This window comes from Trematomus bernacchii, unplaced genomic scaffold (assembly GCF_902827165.1).
Source record: "Trematomus bernacchii unplaced genomic scaffold, fTreBer1.1, whole genome shotgun sequence".
NCBI classification, from domain to species: domain Eukaryota; kingdom Metazoa; phylum Chordata; class Actinopteri; order Perciformes; family Nototheniidae; genus Trematomus; species Trematomus bernacchii.
The window spans coordinates 522,491-544,152 of NW_022987654.1; the positions used below are offsets into that span (position 1 = coordinate 522,491).

Sequence of the window (21,662 nt, forward strand, 5' to 3'; positions counted from 1 at the left end):
TCTGAATAAACCCATCAGTGTTTGACATCAAAGCTCCAACTCTCACCGTGTCTCCTTCCTGAGTCGGTGACTCCATGCATTACTACACAGAAGTTTCCTCCACAAATTGGCGTTGTCCACTAACCCCCGTGAGGATCCAATGATGCCAGTTGAGGTAAATGGCACAACTGTTGACATTTTGGTTGACAGTGGTGCCACACTATCAGCAGTAAGAACAAAGGAGCAAGTGTGTAAAGCAACAAACTCTTTCATTACCACTGTAGGCGTTTCCGGCGTTCCAATGGCAGAGCCTATGTCAGAGAGAACTAACATTTCAGTTGAAGGATCACATGTGCAACACACTTTCATTATTTCAGATGGCAGCCCAATTAACCTAATGGGCAGAGACCTACTGTGTAAGCTACAAGCAACCATACATTGCACACCAGACGGATTGTATTTGACAATTCCAAACAACAGGGTATATCAGGCTGTTCAATTCATACACTCATCCCAAAACAATCTTTATTGTTGGTCATTTCCAGATTTCCAAATGATTTCCATTTTTTCCACAAAGGGGATTCAAAACATTGCTAGCATTTCCCCAGTATGTGCCTCTATGATGTCATCTATGAGGCCAGTGTTACATTGTCACTGCACAGCTGCATTTAACCCCTCAAATGAGTATGCACTATCAGCTAGGAGTTTTTGCAACAGCTCAGATCAGTTGGAATGCGAGCAGTTTCTATTTTTAGGACCTCAGGGGTGTGCGTTGCCTGTTAGGCTCACACCCCCACAGCAGGGCCTTCATGTTGTTGAAACTGTCCCTCACGTCACCGTAGCTGTCACTCCAGGCAGTAGTCCTGAGGAGGTGGGGGCTATGGCAGCCCACTGCCATGCTCGGTTGGAAGCTGTAACAGCTTCTTTCCCTCACACACACACACCCAATCTGATCAACCTTGGGGAGGAACATTACATGCTGCGTCTCCCTGAGCCCATTTCTCTTCCCCAGAGCACATTTCTTCATTTACAACCACCTCCTCCAACAAAGTATGGCCCTCCTTCAGACTTTTCCGAGGTTCCAGCCACATTATGGGCCAAGCACAAGAATCATGTGGGGTTTGTAAGTTCTGCTCCCCCTCACAGAGTGACACTTAAGGCCAATGCCAGATTGCCAGCGATCAGACAGTACAATTTACCCCAGAAAGCCATTTTGGGCATTGAGGGGGTAATACAGTCATTGCTCAATCAAGGGGTCTTGGTTTACACCTCAAGCCCCTGCAATACACCCATTTTGCCAATCCCGAAGCACAATCGCCCTGATGAGTGGCGCTTTGTCCAAGATTTGCAAGCTATTAATGCCATTGTCATTCCAACAGCACCCATTGTGCCTGACACCAATTCGATCCTTGCTTCTTTGCCTCCAGACTCGACACATTACACAGTCATTGATCTTTGTTCAGCATTTTTCTCTATTCCCTTGCATCCAGAAAGCCAGTATCTGTTTGCATGTACATTCAGAGGTAAACAAATCACATACACGCGCCTCCCACAGGGCTTTGTCGAATCACCTACTGTGTACGCTGCAGCTGTTAAAAGAGACCTGGACCCCTTGGTCCTTACAGGGGGTAGCACCCTCCTTCAGTATGCTGATGACCTCTTGATTGCATCCCCTAACAAAGACGCCTGTCGCATTGACTCCATTCTGCTCATGAAAAGACTTTCTGAATGCGGACACAGAGCATCCCTGGCCAAGTTACAATACTGCCAGACAGAGGTCACGTATTTGGGTCACATTCTGAGAGATGGACACCGCCTCCTCTCACCTGCGAGAGTCTGCCTTTTGAACAAAGTGCCACCACCACACACAAAGAAGGAAATGCTTTCCTTCTTGGGCATGGCAAACTACTGCAGACATTGGATATACGAGTACGCTGCTATGGACTCCGTCCTGCGTGCTGCCACTCTGCAGGCCGCCCCCAACATTGTTCAATGGTCTGAGGACATGCACACAGCCTTTCAGGATTTAAAGCAGGCCCTCACATCGGCTCCAGCCCTGGGTCTCCCTGATTACCATCAACCATTTCATCTTCACGTCCATGAAAAGGGGGGCTTTGCAACAGGCATTTTGGTACAAAAGCATGGCTCTAACTTCCGGCCTGTGGCGTACTATTCGTCTCGACTTTCCCCTGTGGTACTTGGTATGCCTTCATGCCTGCGAGCTGTGGCCGCAGTTGCAATAGTTATCAAACAATCCTCTCCCATTGTACTGGCCAGTGACTGTGTGGTTCATGTCCCACATGCAGTTTTGCACATTCTGAACACCTCTGCTACTCAGCATATGACAGCAGCAAGGCGTTCTGGTTATGAGGCGGTCATTCTATCAAGCCCGCACATCACTATTAAGCGCTCCCCTCCTCTGAATCCAGCCACACTGGTCCCAATACCAGACTTTGACCTAACACATGACTGTATCACAACCATTGATCTGTCTTCTTCCCCCAGAACTGATATGTTGCAAACACCAATACCAAATTCAGATATGATTCTGTACGCAGACGGGTCTGCCTGTAGACCGTCTGACACATTACATTTAGCTGGCTATGCTGTTGTGAACGACTGGGAAGTCTTAGAAAGCCGAGCGTTGCCCAATGGCACGTCGGCTCAGGCGGCAGAGTTATATGCTCTACTCAGAGCATGCATTCTGGCTAAAGATAAAGTTGCGACCATTTTCACAGACTCCAGGTATGCTTTCGGTGTATGCCACGATTTTGGCGTCTTGTGGAAAATGCGCGGTTTCTTAACATCAACTGGTAAGCCTATTCAACATCATGCGTTAGTGGCTGAACTGTTAGAAGCTATCCTGCTCCCTGCACAGCTAGCAGTAGTTAAATGTGCTGCTCACAAAAATTCTGATGATCCTATTTCACGCGGAAATGCATTAGCCGACACAGCGGCTAAACAAGCGGCCATTTCCTCCTCCTCCATGGTGCTCCAATGTTCCTCCACACAACCCGCTGAACCCATTTCTTTACCTTCCTTTAATGATGTCGCGGACATGCAAGCCCGCGCTGATGATAGGGAGAAAGACTTATGGCTGCGCAGAAGTTGTACACTTGACGCTGAGTCCCGCTTGTGGCTCCACCAAGATGGCCGAATGGTCTGCCCCCGTTCGTTCCTACATGTTATGGCACATGTTGCACATGGCTCTACACATGTAGGAAAAGGAGGGATGAATGGGATTATAAGATCACAATGGTTTGCCCCAGGCATCACACTAGCGACACAGGCTCTAGTAGATAGATGCATGATATGCCAGCAGACCAGAAAGAAAAGTGGCCCAGTCCAACACGAACACTTGGTACCCCCGTCGGGGCCCTTTGTAAATATGCAAATCGACTTCTCACACATGCCACCATGCCAAGGTTGCAAGTATCTCTTGGTAATAGTGTGCCAGTTCTCTAAATGGGTAGAAGCCTACCCAACCAGAAAAGAAGACGCTAGAACAGTTGTAAAGTGTCTTCTCAAAGATGTTATTCCTAGATTTGGTGTGCCCACAGGAATTAACAGTGACAGAGGTCCAGCATTCATTTCTAAGATAACCCAGAGTCTAGCTATAGTGTTAGGGTTCAGATGGCAGTTGCACGTTCCCTATCACCCACAAAGCTCAGGACAGGTTGAGAGAATGAACTTGACCATAAAGGAGAAACTCACCAAGACAATGTTGACCACAGGATTGAAATGGGTAGATGCACTACCACTAGTCCTGTGCTCCATCAGAAGCACACCAAATGCTACGACAGGGCTTAGCCCCCACGAAGTATTAATGGGGAGGCCAATGCACACAGGGTCCAGTCCCCCAGTAACACCCCATAAACTTTTTGTGGACAGATGATTACATGACTAACTATGTGAAATATCTAACCAACATGTTGAGAAGGTTTCACAGGCAGGTGGCTGACAGGCTCCCTCAGCCTGGAGAGGAGCCCACACACCCTTTTCAGATCGGAGATAATGTGCTAATCAAGTCTCTTGAAAAAGATGTTTTGTCTCCCAGGTGGAAAGGTCCTTTCCAGGTGTTAATAGTGACCAGAACAGCCTTAAAAGTCCAAGGTAGGACAGAGTGGATCCACGCTTCACGATGCCGTCTGTCTCCTCCACCGGTCAGTGGGGAGGGTCAGGGTGTAGGCGTGTGAAGGCGGTCCTCATACTCCTTGTACTGCTATACCTGGCCAAGGAAGCCCTGCTGGACGACGCTGAGGCAATCCCAACGACAGGTGGCGAGGGCTCTCGCCACTCAGAGGGAGAGTATAAGGTGCTCTTATCTAAGGGCACAGACAGGTTGTTTTCGAGCACCACACAAACATTCAGTAGGGTGCGAGAGAGAAAAAGAGTGAGAAGAAGGAGGAAAGTGGGCCCCGAGATAAGGCTTCTCTCTCTTCCTGCTCTTTTCAGTGCCAACTCCCTTTTCATCCCCAAGAGAGGGTCACAGAATATTTCCTTTGAATGTCCGACTACAAAATGTAACTCAAATGACTGTGTTGTTGTGTTTCCTGTGTTTTTAAGCAAAGGCTTGTGGGCGTGGAACGTCTATCCAGAGACGGGGTACCAGCGGTTCCAGGTCTCACAGCGGATGGTAAGAATAACACTCAACACTGTTGCAAATGTGCCCCCAGAAATGTGGTGTTTCACTAAGGAACAATTAAAGGATGATCCCATGTGTACCACATGGACACCAAATTACAAAGATCCCAGTTCAGGGGTCACTAGATGTTCATTTAGTGAACCAGGTTCAGATGTAATTAAGTCACCAGAGAGTGATGTAGACTCTTCAAAAAATGCCTTAATTACTCCACCTAAACAAACTCAAACCAATTCTACAATGAGTTTAATGTTAGACTATGCACATGAACGCAATGTTAGCAACTGTTGGCTGTGCCAGAACATGCCAGAATCCATGTACTCTCCCATGTTCAGCCCAATTCCTTTCACAAAAGCTGACTACAGTTTAGTCACCTGGAGTGATATAGCATCCCGAATTAGCAAGGATGCAGATGATTGTTACACCCCTTCCTACCCCATAGACTTTGAGCAACCTTTAAAGTACAATGGCTTAATCTCGCTCATTGTTGACACAGTAAATAAAGACTACCTGCCAGACGGTTTCAAACGGTTGAGGGTTCTAAAACTTATATATGTGAAGAAATACGTTGAACTAGCTTTTGAATACAGATTCCAATTAGCTCTAGTCCAGACTAATTGCTCAGCCACTTCCACAAGTCCAACATGTTCACCTCAACCGCACACACCATCTTTGTTGGTTGAAGCCTTGGTAGCAGTTGTACCCTGGTTTGGCGTCCGTACAGTGGACTCAGTGAAAGTTAAAATACATGACTGTTCACTGCCATTACCCTTAGGTAAATCCCCTACACGTGACTGTTCCGTTTATGTTCCCCCAGTTGTGGTGCATGAGTGGAAGAATGTGTCCATCTGCTTCCAGAACGGAGGAGGGTTTTCACCCTCTGACGATGTGGGCCACAGCGACTGTAACACCGTAGTAAAGATCAAGTTAACCAGAACTCCCCTTCCAGAGAGGGTTTACTTGGTTTGTGGGAACAAAGCCTACGGTTGCATGCCTTATGATACTTTTGATGGCACCTGTTATCTAGCCTATCTAATCCCTTTGATCCGTAAAGTAGAGACTGAAGAGATTGCAGCAATATTCCCTGCCCTACACAGAACTCGTAGAGCCATCACAACAGGTCAGCAGCTGGCTAGCGCATTGCTGCCCTGGTACGGTATTTATGTTTCCCAGCAGGAAATTATAGCTCTCTCCAAGGTTGTGGAGAAGCACCTTAATGTGTCCAACACAGCCATGTTAGCTGAACACAAAGAACTGCAGGAAGTTAGAACAGTGGCATTACAGAATCGCATGGCACTGGATCTTCTACTAGCAGCACAGGGGGGTACATGCAAGGTGATTGGGTCTGAGTGTTGTTCTTTCATCTCTGATGCCACACCTGAGGTCATGGATATGGCTCATGATACTGCTAGGGGAATAAAAGAATTGCACGAAACTCATGGGTTTGCATTTGGGGATTTAACTGGAACATTTGGGTCATGGGGAGGGGGGATTGTAAAATTCATTGTTACCATTTCAGTGTTTATCATAGGTGTGCTAATCCTGATAATATGCCTAGTCACTGTAGTTAAACTAGTCCTGCGAAAGATTACCAAAGTCGCCCTCCAGGCCCCACAGAGACTAGTGGGGTACACCACCGTTGATGACACCGTGATGATGTACGACGCCGAGCTTCCAGACCCGTGGGTTTTCCCTTTCAGGTTGTTACACTACACGACAAATATCTGATTTTTCCTTTTCAGATTTTGAACAATGTATTTGATTAAAATGAATGTATTGATTTTTCTAAGACTAAGTGCCTTACTCTTGACTAAAGCGTAATGAAGTAAACGTAAAGTAATCCTAAAATTGAGGACACTGCAACTTTGTGGATTACAGATTGATCAAATCACCACTGTGACTTTTATGCCTTAGCTGGATCTCTTATGATCCTAAGTTTTAAATGCTTTTGACTAGTGATTGCCTTAAAGCAAATCTTTAAGCTGCAAGCTGGTTTTGATTTTATAGTTTGATAAATGACATTAACTAATGGTTTAAAATGATAAAAGATATTAGTTTAAAACAAATATTTTGCTATTATGTATCTGTGTTTTATGTGTGTTCATTATTATGCTTTTGACAAAAGATGCTCCAAACACTGATGAGAGATAATTTTTCCTATTATGATTGCCTGTATCAATCATTGTGATTGAATGTTTCAATCTTACTCTACTTTGTGATGTAATTGAATGTAAGGTGAGACCACACTCAAATCTGAAGACGCCTATTGATTTAAGTATTGACCAGAATTATTAGACTAATGTTTTAAGGTTATCAAAAATGATAAAAAGAGAGGAACTGTTAAGGAATAATTCTTCTAGATATCTAACCTTTTACTCTGACACGTGTTATCTCCTTTAAGGAAAGGCCTTGATGCCATATGTGTTGTTGTAACCAGTGTGTGACCGGTCAACTTGACTGGCACGTAGGGTAATTGTTGTGAGAACACTGAAGCACTTCTTTATCGGTGTTTGTGGGCTCTAGGATGTGAAATCCTTGAGGCCATGAGCGTCGGACATAGATGATTCAGTGTTTAGTCTACTCCTTCAGAGATGTTGATTTCTCTCTGTGAACCTGTTAAAAGGTCTAGCATAGAGAGAGGTTCTGCAGAATTGACGTGGCAACTCTACCGTGTGGTCAGAACCTCTGACTCTTTGATTTGTGATGTGAATCCTCCGGCCGAATACTCTGAATAAACCCATCAGTGTTTGACATCAAAGCTCCAACTCTCACCGTGTCTCCTTCCTGAGTCGGTGACTCCATGCATTACTACACAGAAGTTTCTTCCACATTAATGTCAATGTGTTCTGCTCCAGTGTTTATTAACAAGTGTTTTTTTCTCCCTCATATGCAAAGGTGAATGATTCATCTCCGTTAACTGCTTTTTGGCTATGAACACCTTGTAAACGTAACAGCAACATACCTTTTAGGTTGATATGTCGAACAGGCAAAACAGTTGTGTATTTACACATCCAAAAGTCACAGTGCAGCATTTATTATGTTTCTGGTCAACTACCAAATGTAGGTCAACATCGATTGTCTTTTTTTGAACTCCTGAGGGAAATATCAGTATGTTTACCAGCTAAATACTCCACTGGTCCACAAGAAAAAGTATAAAACAGTATCATCAGTTCTCCCTGACCTTTTGGCACTTACACAGACAGGGTGAGCAATTTCAGGTCAGTTACATGTGGCCACAAACCAAACCTATAATAACCACTCCCTGGTATGACGTATACCTGTATGGCCACAGATTACAAACATAATAATGGAGAAAAATATAAATATAGACTTCCTGTGACCTCTGACTATCACACCGCTGACACACAGAGGGTTCAGCCCTGCTGCGACAGCTCTGCCTCTCCAGCTGCAGGTTGAACTGATAACCTTTATTGTCCTCCAGTCACCTCACAATAAAAACCAAATCAGTCTTTGAAAAGCTTCTCATGTTGTCTTGCAGTTCATTGCATATTAACTTACAATATTTGTGCCAACATCCTCTTAAGAGCATTCCTCTGTCATATCTGTTGGTTGTAATTAGTTCGACAAACATGCCATTAGTTATAGCATTTCAACTATTGTTGTTCACACTCACAAACAACTTGGATGTAGAGCAGGAAGACACCATCAGTGAGCGGATGAAGATCTCTAGTCTTTTGAAAATACTGTTTGTGTATACATGTATTATAAAGGTCTCGTAAAAGTTCTCATTTCCTTGATATAAACCTTAAGATAGCAAGTGCCTGTCTTTTTAACTACCAGAAAGTGACTAGATAAGCCTTAATTCAACAGATAGATGCATCAGGTCAATATGAACAAAAGCGGTCTCTATCCTGAGCAAACTGTAGGACAGTGCTCCTCTGTTTCCTCTTCTTCAATCGATCATTAGTCCATAAAATCACTAAATCAAACCAACATCACACTCATACGCACAAAGACAGTAAAGCACAGTGCACTTAAAATACTATGTTGAAAAAGTAAAGTGGTCTTTTTAAGGTTTTCAATGTTTATTAATTCTGTAATAGGCTTTTAAAGATGTGTCACTTAATTGAAAAAGCAATGTAATGCATACAGTAACACAATAGTGGTAATCGATAAGGCCTTTTTATGTGTGATTCACTACATTACAGTACAGAAATATTTCACATACATAGATGACTGTCTCTAAGAAAAAAGGTGACTTTATTCTGAAACAGGAGGATTTCTTTACAGAAACAGTTACAATATTTATAACAAAGATACAAAATATGCGCCCATCTGCGATAAGACATCACTGTGGGAGTTGAGTGAGAAGTGATACAGGTAGGTCATTCTTAGCGACAGCTACAATAATGATTTAAAAATATACAATACACACATGAAACATAACACAACTTATCCGACAGACAACGGAAGGCATGCTTTGTAGGAAGAGATTACAAAGATCATTGATCCTCACAGCAACATAAATGGAGGATCAGGGTCAGATCATTTTTAATACGCAAAAAGAAACCTAATATGGCTCCTAAAATATCTCAGTTACTAGGATTATACACTGTATCATAATGCAGAGGGCTCATCTCCCTTTATTTAAGATCAACTTAAATGTTATTCAAATAAAACCAGACTTGACACTGATAACATTTAAAAAATTGTAAAATATCTGTTGTGAAAAGTGGATTAATATCTGCTGGCACCTGCTGTTATTATTCAATTATGCAATCGCCCCCGCTGTTTTTTGGTTTTGGCAAGTCACACGTATAATGTGTCTCACTGTTGGTGCATGCTGAAAAGGGCCACACATTATTTCATAGGCACAGTTAGACCTCGATGTTGTTGGCCAGACGCAAGCAGAGGGCTGAGTCTGCCGGGATGTCCTCGCGACTGATCTCGTTTCCATCCAGTCGCAACGTCCGTAGTTTGGAGAAGTTGGTCACATCCACAATGCTGCAGAAACTGCCCAGAGTGAACTCTAAAGGGGAGATGAGGAGATGGTGAGGAATGTATTTGTGTCTATGCAAATTTGGAGACTTGGACACACTGTATTTGCTAGTGTAACAACAAATGTGGGCAGCATCATAAACTATTGTCCTTAAAATAAATAAGTCAGGGCTACAAGACAAGGCACCCAATTATCTTAGATGCAACATCGGTCATCTGGCTTTTTCCATTATTCTGTTATCTGGCTGTGATCTGATTTAATGCTGCAAACGACAAAGGTGTGCGACCAGGGAAAGCAGCAGAAGAACATTTTCAGTTTGTAATATTCAGGGATGCAAACTCATCAGGTATGAAAAAGGTGACAAGGATCCGAGCCCCCCGACCCCACGGAATATCGGCTTTAAAATGAGGAATAACAGAGGATTTTAGCAGTCAGAACAACTAAAGCAGCAGTTAATAATAACAGAAACGCCAAAGAGTCACATCTAATAGAAATATATTTAAGCATTTATTTTAATTGTGTAGCAGTCAGTTTATAATTTTGGCAGGACTGTTGAGCATTTTGAAAATGTATTTTCATGCCTGTGCAAGGCTGTCTTTCTATCTTTATAGCCAGTGGTGTAAAGTAACTAAGTTCATAAACTCAACAAGTACTATACTTGGGTACAATTTTGAGATACTTGTACTTTATTTAAGTATTTCAATGTTTTGCTACTTTGTTCTTCTTCTCCACTACAGTTCAGAGGTAAATGGTGTACTTTTCCTCCACTACATGTATTTAATACCTTTAGTTACTTTACAGATGTGGATGAATGATGTGAAATATAATCAAGTGTTAAATCAGACTTTAGTTCCACCTGGAGTAAATTCACAAGCTACCCTGCAGTATACAAAGTCATTCAAACTAGCTGCACCTTTACCAGCTTTGAGAACACTTTCATGATCAATCATTATAAAACATATCATATATATTATTCTGAAATGGACCAATCTGCACAATGACTACTTTTGCTGTCGCTACTTTAACTATATTTTGATGATAATACTTTTCTACTTTTACTTGAGGAACATTTTGAATGCAGGACTTTTACTGTAACAGAGTATTCCTACACTCTGGTACTTCTACTTTTACTCAAGAACAAGATCTGAGTACTTCTACTTGTACTCAAGTACAAGACCTGAGTACTTCAACTTTTACTCAAGAACAAGATCTGAGTACTTCTACTTGTACTCAAGTACAAGACCTGAGTACTTCAACTTTTACTCAAGTACAAGATCTGAGTGCTTCTACTTTTACTCAAGTACAAGATACTTATACCACCTCCGTTTATAGGCTATGAAAGAAACTATTTGAAAACGAAGGCTAAAGCTAACGTTAGCAGATAGTGACAATGTATGCTAGTTAGCTATCTCAACGATTCATTAAATAATATTGCGACAGAAACACTTTTCAGTGCACATCACGCTCTGCCGCTCCGACAGGGAGCTCTGCTCTGAACACCCCGTTCTAACCAGCGGTCCAGTCTGTGCCACAGTGACTCTGGACCGCACAGTTAATATTAACGAACGCACCGTAGGTAATGTAGCTGCTGAAGCTAGACCCTCATCCCGGAGCAGCAGAGCCTTATTATACATCCATGAGCAGAGCTGACAGGCAGGAAGACTTGTGCTCGCGCTTCATTATAATATATAAAAAAAGAACACCATGCGTGTCATGATGGCACATAACAGCTCGCGGCCGCAGATTACTCCGGCTCCCAGACCCCCCCCATACCCCAAAAATATTTTTATTGCAGATCTACATGAATCACACAAACGACCTATTTTGGAATCAAAACGGCGAATTTCGCCGAAAGGTGACAAGTTTGCATCCCTGAATATTGCAAATAATTAAATATTGAAAACTTTTTCTGTGGCCCCAAAACTCATTCTTTGTTTAACTTAATCTAGCTATACATAGTGACATAACAGACATTTATTTGAATGAAAATCAGGATCATTACTTTTTTGTAAAGATAATCTGCTTTATCAGGACTGTGTGTCAGTGGTTTGATTGATAGTGACCTGCAAACATCAGCAAACAGCTCCACAACCCGGTGACCAGGTGCTCATCGAAAGGCGCTAATGAATAATGAATCCTGTTTGTGCTTTACCTTTGATCTGGTTGGCCTGCAGGTACAGATGCTGCAGGGTGGTGCTCACAGGGGGGATTCTCTCCAGTTTGTTGTAGCTCAGGTCCAGTTCCACCAGCCCGGTCACATTGAACGCGTTGGCAGGGATGCCCTTGTCTGTCAGCTGATTGTGAGCTATCCTGATGTACTGTAGCTGAGAGAAACTGCCCAGGAAGCCATCTGGCAGAGAATCAATGGAGTTGGACTGCATGTAGAGCTGGTGCAGATGCTCGGGGAGTGCATCTGGGACCTGGGATGATCAGTTAAAGAGGGCATGTTATTAAACAACTCACTTTTCTAAAGCTCTTGCACATACACCTGGGTACCTGGAGTGCCCACAACTGTGAAACACGACAACTTTGTGGGCTGTCTCAGACAGGAAAAAAGGGATTTAACAAGTTAAAAATACAATTTCTAACTATATTATAAGATTTTAGGGATCCACTGTTGGTATAAGAAAAGGAAAAAGAACAGAAAACTTAAATTTGGCTTCCCTTACAATGACACATGCAGGATCATTAGAGTGTACCGCACCCCATCTGAATATCTCCAACCACCAATTAAAACTACCCTACCTTGACCCTACTTTTCTCCCAAGTCAATCAGAAAATAAACTTTTTCGGGAGGTCACCTTAAAAGAAAAGGTGCTGAAACTTTTCCAGCTATGATCGCATAGAAAATCAAGAGATACACGGAGGAGGACACAAAATCACCTTTGTCAACTTGTTGTCGCTGATGTCCAGCAGCATGAGGGATTTGAGTGACTTCAGTGATGAGCCCAAGTCTGTGACAGAGTTGTCATGGAGATACAGGATGGTGAGGTTATCCATTCCCTCCAAGTCTGCAGTTGTTACCTAGGCAACAGTAGAAATAATTTGTAAGGCCTAATGTCTGTGATGAACGGCCAAAAGAGTGAACAAGAACAGAAAGGGCTCTGCACAATAGCAAAAATAATGCTAAACAATACCTTTTCAATCTTGTTGTGGTCAATTCTGAGGTCTCGCAAGGTGCGAGGGAGGTTGGAGGGAAAGGCTGTCAGATTGTTGTACTGTAGATACAAACGCTCCAGTCCCTCCATCTGCATAAAGGCCTGCAAAATGACGAAGACAATTAAGTGAAAGAATCTCAATGGGTTAATCCCTTTTTTTGCAGTCAGGAAAAGTTTCAGTGGCATTTTTTTATGTTTTTAATTGTAAGCAGTATCTTGTAAATGTATTTGCATTCAGGTTCATGTTAGTTAGGTCAGAAGCTAATGCTGGTAGCTACTGTTTGGATGTTAAACAATACACATTGTCTCAGAGAAGGAGATGTGAAGAGGAAAGTGAACTCAATGAACTGCATATTTTAGATACAAGAATTGCAGTTGTGAAACTCAACAAGTACTGTGGAACTTTTATGTATAGCACTGTGTAGTAGAACGATTTAGAAAATGTAAATGTCAATCACTAAAAGGGAGTGGTTGTGGAACAGTGGAACTGTCTGCCTATGATACAACGTTTTTGTGTAATGTAATTGGCTGTATGAGAAAAAGGTTCTCCTTATACATTGAGTAGGAACAGATCGATCTTTATTATGATGGATTAATAAAGCTATCATAAACCAAAACCTATAAATGTCTCCCTTTTATCTCAAAGCAGAATACAGGACATAAACTGAACACATGTGTATGCTGTAGCAGAAAGAAAACTGCAGTATAATTTTAATTAATTTCAGACAAGTAACCTCATGTCTACATTTATTTAAAAATTCCCCCTTTATTAAATCACATTTGCAGTAATAAAAGCATTACTTTTGACTTAATTACGTTCTGTTAGCCACCTGCCTGCCACCTGACAACCGTTTAGAGCAGCATTCCCCTTTCATGCCTTGAGCTCACGTGTGTGTCTGGATCTGACTGGGACCAGATGGAGGTTTACCTTCTCGCCAATGGAGCCAGATGTCAGCTGGTTGCCGTGCATCATGAGCCACACCAGATTGGTTGCGTTTACGAGAGCAGAGTCTGGCACAGCTGTGATGGCATTGTTCTGCAGGTACAAGTACTTCACACGGGAGGGGATTGTGGGCATGGCTGTCAGGCCCCGCCCGTCACAGTACATGGCGACTGGGAAGGTGGGGGGGCAGTCACACTCATCTGGGCACTGCCCTCCATTGGTGTTTCCCAGGAGGGAGCCAAATCTGTGGCTATGCGGGCCGTACAGCCAGGCGAAGGGGTCATGTGATTGGCAGTGAGAGAGGGGAATGAGGGCAGACAAGAGGAAGACTATCACCGCACACATGGTCAAAAATGGACAAATCTTCACAGTAATCTAACAGAGACAAAGAAAGAGACAAAGTAAATACAATCAAAATACGATTTTATACACAAATCAACAATTTTCTATTCTTGTTCTCTTGTAATGGGACTATATTGACTGTTTTCTTTTTTTGTATTAAACAAATACAGCAAACTGACTGCTGACTCTCTGTATCTAATAAATGAAAAGTCCTCTCTTATATAATGTTTAGGTACAGGATGTACCAACAAAATGTTAGCGAAAATCCAACTGCTCGCACATCTTAAGAGAACATCTGGCAAACGAACAGACAGAGGTACAAGCAGCTTACTGACTTTGTTTTGGAAATGTGGTACATTCTTAGGGGTCTTAAACCACAGGGAATCCAGAGAGCGAGCATTCAAAAAGAAGTGGAAAAAAACTTGCAATGAATGCCAGCTTTGTTAACGGTTCCTATACGGCCCCAAAATGATGGGAACATATCAATAATGACCCTTTGACTGGCAGGAGAAAAACAAAGCTTACACAAAAAAATAACTCAATCATCATCAAGTGTTTTCTCATAGATAAATACCACATAGACAGATTGACAAACGTTCACATAAATGCATGAACATACTGTACAAACACATACAAACACATATAAACACACACAAACACACACACATACCTGAAACCAGGCTCGCCCTCCTTGTCCCCTATCTGTTTCTCAAAGTGCTCAGGACTGAGGGGGACTCTGACAAGCACTTTGTAAAACTTTCCTCCCCTCCCTGCTCTCCCTCCTTAACGTTCTGCCATCCCCCCTCTCCACCCCTCTCTCTTTCTCTCCACTGTTGGGTCTTTCTCCCCCTGCACCCCATTTTGTGTGTTCAGGCATGGCCGTGCACACCCACTTCTCACTGTATAGACTATAGAGCCTCTTTTTCCACTAATGTAAGAGATGTGAGGGATCGTTCCCATCTGTGTTTAGCACATTCAGTCCCCTTTCAGCCGAACCCCACTACTCCTTATATTTTATGTATTCTTATTGTCTGTTTTCCTCTCAAATAAAAAATATCCTTTTCATGTTTCTTTAAGACAAAAAAATCTTCTTATCTTATCTTATCAATATGGTTGTGACAGCACCTTATTAGGTGTGTGCTTTTTTGTCATAATCTCATTTGTAAAGGTGATTGCAACAACCAAAACAAGCGAGTTTTCTAGCAGGGATGGATGTTATTCTCTCCTTTCCTCTGCAATATCCTCACATCTTGTAAAGGGTTAAATGAAAACATGTGTGACAGTCTGTCTGGTCTGAACGCGGGCCTCTTCCTGCCTTTCTATTTTTTTCTGTGGCCATTTGAATAACTGTTATCCCTTTTCTCTTCTCTACATCTCCTTCTCTGTTTCTTGTTATCATTGAACTCCTTTTTATCATGTCACAAGAGCAGAGTTTGACTGCCAGGCATGTTTACACAGGAGGATCATGTTTGTGGGTCTTATACATTTTAAATAAAGTTCAGTTGGTATGTTTTTTTGTAATGTTTGTAACAGATGGTTTCAAGTGATTTCTTTGGGTGTATTTCGTTATGTTGAGTTCAAACCCTCTGGCTTTTGTAGAGATCAACATGTAGTCCATTTCCCACCATTACTGCATCTTCTGCATGTGTCTTCCACTGCAGAGCAATAAACAAGGAAAGGTCTGTGAATATGTGAAGTCAGCGCACCAAATGTGTAATTTCTCAGTGATGTCATGGTGGACTGATGCATAATTGAGCTGCGGGCCGTTGACACTGACCTGGAATATTTTATTTCTCTCCAAGAGCTGGAGGAAAGGATCAATAACACTCTTATGTCCATCCACTAAATATGGAGCAAGAGCCTGGAGACAGTTAGGGACTGTACATAAATTAAAGAGGTGGGAAGAACCTCAAGGGACTACAGATGGAAATGAGCTAGGAGCTAAATCTGGGGAAAAGCATGATTTTCTTTTTTTTAAACAACAGTATGTTTGTAATTGTAATTTGATATAAATAGATTTAATAAACAAAAAACGAGTTTTACTTGACTTGACTTACCCTTTCAATTCATTTTTGGACAGCCTCTTAGTTGAGAACAAAACTTGTGAAAACAGCTGGCTTGCAATGCCTGAACATAAAAAAACGTCCAACTGCTACGTATTAAACTGACTAACTGGCATGTTGTGTTAGTATACACTTTATTTGTTAATGTTATGTGTTAAATAGATTATATATTATAGTAATGTTACTTAATAAGACTTAATAATATGTTCACTTTTAATTTGCTGCTTCTTGCTTTTACCATGTATAATTTTATCACATGTGTTTTACTCTATTATCACACACATGTTAGCCTACATATTTATATTTGTAAATGTCCCCACTGTGGGACACATAAAGCATTTCTAGGTCTGATGTTATATTCCATTTATTTAATCCATACAAAAAATGATAAACTCAATTTATTCTGCCTGTTTATATTTCACAGAAGAAATGGCATCTGTTTTTTTTAATACTGTTACTCTTGGTAACAAACCAAGTAAGCCTACCTCTCAACATTTTGAAATATTCCTTTAAGCCTACGTCTTTTAACATATCCCTGTGAGTGATAGAAGAGCAGTCCTGTCACCGCTAAATTAAGAAACAGAAAAGGAAAGTGTGCTATGCAAATGTCTAACACATGTTTCTAAGGTGGTTGTTGCAGCCGTTGTGTCCGACATCTTTATGGTTTAAGTTTTTATAGATCAAGAAGGGAAGAAAGGAATAACCAGATGGCAACATTACATTAAAGCTTAATAGAAGTTCTGGTGTGAGGAATTCACAAGGCCTTGATTGTGATTGTGGAGGATCAGATTAAGGAAGATTGAACACTTGATTTCAAAACAGGAGGGACAAACAGATACATAAAGCAATATATTTAACTGTTCTTCATTTACTCAGTTCAGTTAATCTTTGTTTGTTATTTTTTATTTTAAATGTGATTATATAGTTGTAAGTGACTTCATTATTGTTTTTCTTTACGGAGAAGCTGTTTAGAGCAGCACCAGTGAATTGATCCAGGATGAACCCGGTGTCTTGTGAGGTTACCACCTCTTGCAAAATAAGGTCAAAGGCATGTTTATAAGAGAGGGTTAGACAGTCTGAGTTAGTGTGTGTGTGTGTGTGTGTGTGTGTGTGTGTGTGTGTGTGTGTGTGTGTGTGTGTGTGTGTGTGTGTGTGTGTGTGTGTGTGTGTGTGTGTGTGTGTGACAGAAAGATACATGTCTACAGATGCAAACATGTGAAAGAGTGAAAAACAAACAGCAGCATTTATAATTTAGAGTGAGAGAAATTGATTCTCTGCTTACCAGGACTTCAAAGCAAAAGCCCAGATGGACCCCCCCCCGTGTCCATCCTCTGTCTGATGGGGTCATGAGCAGGGATCAGACGATCAGAGGACTGAGGCTTTGCTTTTCAACTCAGGTCGTGACCTTTTCACAGTTATTATCATTCTGACGGCTCTTATAACTCACCTGCAGAAAAAGAGCTATAGTAACAAAAACATTCAACTATATTAAACTTCTTATTTGCCTAGCATTGTTCAGCAAATCAAAGGCATGTTTATTTACGGAGTGAAAGCAGGTTAGTGAAAGGAAATTCATTTTTATTTTAGGTCTACTGTTTTGCATAAAATGGACCAAAGATCCTATTATTATGTAGGCCACGTATGGCAGTCAGATGTCCTTTGGTCTTGATGCCATACAGACGCATGATGGCTGAATAGATTTGGATAAATAAAAACAATGTAGTGTTGCTTTTTCTAAGTAATATGTGGGAAAATGTTGAAAATCTGTTTTGTGTTGCGACAGAAGAAGAAAAACCAAAAAAGTATTATAGGTGCAAACCTATACCTACTACTATCTCACAACAGGTGGTGCGGAGAGTGTACGTAGAGTCTTTACCTGCAGGTCCGCTGCAACTCTTACTACTTTTAAATCCAGGCTGAAGACTTTTCTTTTTGCCGCTGCTTTTAATTGAACTATTCACATCTTAAACTGCACTGTAACTTTTATCCATGTATTTTTTCTTTTAATGTTTATTTTATTATCTTTTATTTTTAATGACTGATTTTAAATGCCATTTTCTTAATGTCTTCCATTTTTGTAAAGCACTTTGAATTGCCTTGTGTTGAAAGGTGCTATATAAATAAACTTGCCTTGCCTTGCCTTTACCAAAGGGTTTTAAATGCGACTCGGGGATTCAAATTAGGACTACAATTATCTGTTTTAGAATCAAAAGTAATAAAAAGTACTTTCTTGTAAATTATTACCAGCTCATGGTGCAATCTGTGGCAGTTCATATTTACTATAGATTGTGTCACCCACACACATACGCACACACACACACACACACACACACACGCACACACACACACACACACACACACACACACACACGCACACACACACACACACACACACACACACACACACACACACACACACACACACACACACACACACACACACACCCACACACCAATGCAACATCCTTTATTAAGCCTTGCTTTAAGCCAAAAGGTAGGTATGTATAAGCTACCATTTACATACAAGGCATACATAGACTGTTGAATTTAAAAACGTTACATAGAAAACACATATTCTTAGAGAAGATGCTCTCACTTAAAATCTAGACAAATTAAAGAATACGATTCTAGCAATGATAGAGATGCAGCTTTAGAAGCCCTGGACAATGTGTTTAGTTGAGGCAACTTAAACCAAGGCACCCCAGGGCACAGGGGGCAGCATAAACCATGCAATAAAAAGCAGATGTACACACACACAAACACACACACACACACGTGTCAATGATTACACCGTGTCAAACTTCTCGTCTTTTGTTCATGCAGATGAAAGAAGCGGATTGTTGTAGAGTATGTTGGTAAATTGTAATCCTGAGCCTGATTTGGAGGTGTCCTGGTGAGCAGGTGGTCTGAGATGTTAACTGCACTGTCTCCACTTCAAATTCCTGCCAGGGACCATCTGCTGTAGAAGTGAAACTCAGTGTGAACATTACCATGAAAACACATTCAACTTAAAGCAGTTCTTACACATTTTATCATAAAGTGAAACTGCTTTCACTTTATCATTCATAAAGATAAAGGAAAATATGTAGCGTAGAGTTTAGCCTGAGATTTCTTCTTTATTCTGTTAAAAGTTATTCAATTGAATTTATACATCCCATGCCTAAAAAGAATATACATACTGGTGTCAATGTGAAGTTGTAATTGATCAACAAAGAGAAATTGATTATAGAGAAAACAGTGCCATCTAGTGTCCAATACAGGAACTGTAATACAGGGACAAATTAAGGCATCAGATGGAGGGGAAAAAACCCAGTGTAAGCATCTATATTTCTTTAATATTAGTCAGTAACAGCCAGGCAACTATTTATGGTATTATCTTATTTTTACTTAAAACACAACAAACAAACATGGCAACCTTTATGCCCATGAGAAATCCTTACAAGTAAGGGATAATGTGCAACGATCCATCATTAAAGGTGGGGTAGGTAAGTTTGAGAAACCGGCTCGAGATACACTTTTTGTTATATTCCATGGAATGCTCTTAACATCCCGATAGCAATGAATATCTTAAGTGCTTAACATTTCATCTGTGGAAGCCGTAATACTGTAAAAAGCACGACCAATCATTTTAGCCGGCCCGGCTAAAATAACTGGATGGCTTACCTGCCTGTCAGCCTTCCATCTGTGCACACATTTATCTCGTGCCCTCATTGGTCGTGTGCGCGTTCGTGTGTGTTAGAGGAGGGGCTCTGTAAGGAAGTAGCAGATTTCTTCCGGCTGTGTATTTTCAAATTCTAGCGATCTCGAGCTGGTTTCTCCAAAATTACCTACCCCACCTTTAATGAAAAGAAAATTATCATATTGCTTCCTTTGAGAAAAAATTGTAAATTCGACTGTGTACGAACAGCTGAACTGTGCAATGGCAACAACTTCATATAAGAGCTCAACGTCAAGTTCACACGTTTGAATTGCCCTTCCTTTAGCAACGGTTCAATAGCAGCAATTTGCTATCAAGTAACAGCAAACATCTGAATGTCCAAATTGAGCAATTAGAATCAAGTTTTTAAGCCTACCATTTAATACGATATAACAACATAACATAATCAAATGCATTATGTTTTTGTATAACGTATAAAGAAACAGAGCGATTTATATTAGAACAGCGTGTTTTGCAGCCCGCTTCTCAGCGGTTTTTGACTGGATTTTTAAACATGTAACTGATGCTACCATGTCAGTTTTCTTTGAAATAAACGTAATGTATGCTTATGTTCAGTGTTACCCTGAATGTACACATGTTGAATGCATTTATTTTATCATAAAACATTTGCAATGGGGATTTACCATTGAAACATATTACAATCTAATATTGTTTAAATCCATGTTTACTAGAAAGTAGTCTTCTTGAACTCTGTAATATCCCAAAAATATGTTCTTCTCAACATGCTTACAGACACATAGCCAAACAAGGTAAGACTTGCAATTACATGAAACATTTTCACCATATAGTATTTGTGGTTTTCAGGGATCAGTTTTAGGCGTGTCCTTACAATATCTTACAAGTTGCTTCTGCCAGCTCTCAAACAGGAAACCGCCTGAGGGCAATTTCTGCGATGGGAAATGTAACTGTTGTGAAAAGACACTGACTCATTACATTTCCTGTTATTAATTTTTTAACGCATTAGAGCACAGACAGTTAATATAACATCTTCTTTTTACATAACATCTGTATTGATTTAAAACATAGGAAGAAATGTTGTTATTTTGACTTGAATAATGAATTAACAAAATGTTTTAAGATAAGATAAGATAATATGGCCCTTTATTGATCCCGTGGGGAGATTCAGGAGTTAAAGCAGCAAGAGAGTGAGAGTGAAAAACAGGACATTACAGATTAACACAAGGTAAACAAAATAATACAAAAAAATGATTAAAAAATACAATTATACAGTAACTGTTAGGATTTACGCATATTTTGGGTTCTGGTTGTTGGATATATGTACTTGTAAGTGTGCAGATGCGAGTGCAGGTCAAAGTCATTGTACAAACAGTGCAGTTATGCACAGTCTGATGTTGATGTTGATGTTGGCACATCACTGGATGGGAGCTGTGCACATAGCTGTGACCATGTTCAGGCACTGATTTTGATTAATTTACTTTTCATCAGAAACTAGACAAAAATCAGCTAGATAACAGATCCAGTGATCCGTGCGCATCAGTTGGTGCTGTTAGGAGACAACTTTGAAGCTTCAGTTAGAGCATGAAGCAAATCTAGTGTCAGTGTCAGTGCTAGCTAGCTAATTATTGTCTTATTTGTCTTATCTTTATATTTTATGACATATCTAAATATTTCTTTGAACCTCTCTCACGGGTATGTGTACTCCATTGTTTTGGTTGTTTCCATGGTTCTATGCAGACCCAGAATTAAACTGACCTTTAAGTTTTTCAAGCTTTTTTTACCTAAATGTCTCAAAATAACAAGATGTTTTTATGAGGAACATTTCAATATTCATAAAGCAAAAGCATGCATCTAAGTTAACACTGACTCAATGTGTGAGTAAGCTGAATATTTGTGAGC

General features: G+C 40.9%; 2 protein-coding genes across 2 annotated transcripts; one reads left to right on the forward strand and one right to left on the reverse strand.

The window, feature by feature from the left end:
• The first annotated feature begins 125 nt into the window (after positions 1–125).
• LOC117486479 lies at positions 126–6,370 on the forward strand. The gene is made up of 6 exons (XM_034134931.1): positions 126–2,724; positions 4,037–4,142; positions 4,546–4,615; positions 5,439–5,525; positions 6,180–6,303; positions 6,364–6,370. Exons 1-6 carry the CDS (start codon positions 140–142, stop codon positions 6,368–6,370), a joined length of 2,979 nt encoding a protein of 992 aa, XP_033990822.1. The 5' UTR covers positions 126–139.
• A 2,445-nt stretch (positions 6,371–8,815) lies between these two features.
• On the reverse strand, positions 8,816–14,748 carry fmoda (fibromodulin a). Its single transcript, XM_034135052.1, has 6 exons — positions 14,695–14,748; positions 13,668–14,057; positions 12,719–12,841; positions 12,465–12,605; positions 11,734–12,001; positions 8,816–9,611 (listed from the first exon to the last, which is right to left on the reverse strand). The coding sequence occupies exons 2-6, from the start codon at positions 14,025–14,027 to the stop codon at positions 9,460–9,462; spliced, it is 1,044 nt and encodes a 347-aa protein (XP_033990943.1). The 5' UTR covers positions 14,028–14,057; positions 14,695–14,748; the 3' UTR covers positions 8,816–9,459.
• Between the last annotated feature and the right edge of the window lie 6,914 nt (positions 14,749–21,662).

Bases quoted from the DNA above. Each gene is read 5' to 3' on its own strand.
- LOC117486479 (XM_034134931.1), top strand. From the start codon at position 140: ATGATGCCAGTTGAGGTAAATGGCACAACTGTTGACATTTTGGTTGAC. The intron at 4,143-4,545 runs GTCAGTGGGGAG...TGTGTTTTTAAG, and splicing joins GCCGTCTGTCTCCTCCACCG to CAAAGGCTTGTGGGCGTGGA. The intron at 4,616-5,438 runs GTAAGAATAACA...ATGTTCCCCCAG, and splicing joins TCCAGGTCTCACAGCGGATG to TTGTGGTGCATGAGTGGAAG.
- fmoda (XM_034135052.1), bottom strand. From the start codon at position 14,027: ATGTGTGCGGTGATAGTCTTCCTCTTGTCTGCCCTCATTCCCCTCTCT. The intron at 12,842-13,667 runs GTAAACCTCCAT...GTCATTTTGCAG, and splicing joins CTGGCTCCATTGGCGAGAAG to GCCTTTATGCAGATGGAGGG. The intron at 9,612-11,733 runs GTAAAGCACAAA...TCTCCCCTTTAG, and splicing joins GCAGGCCAACCAGATCAAAG to AGTTCACTCTGGGCAGTTTC.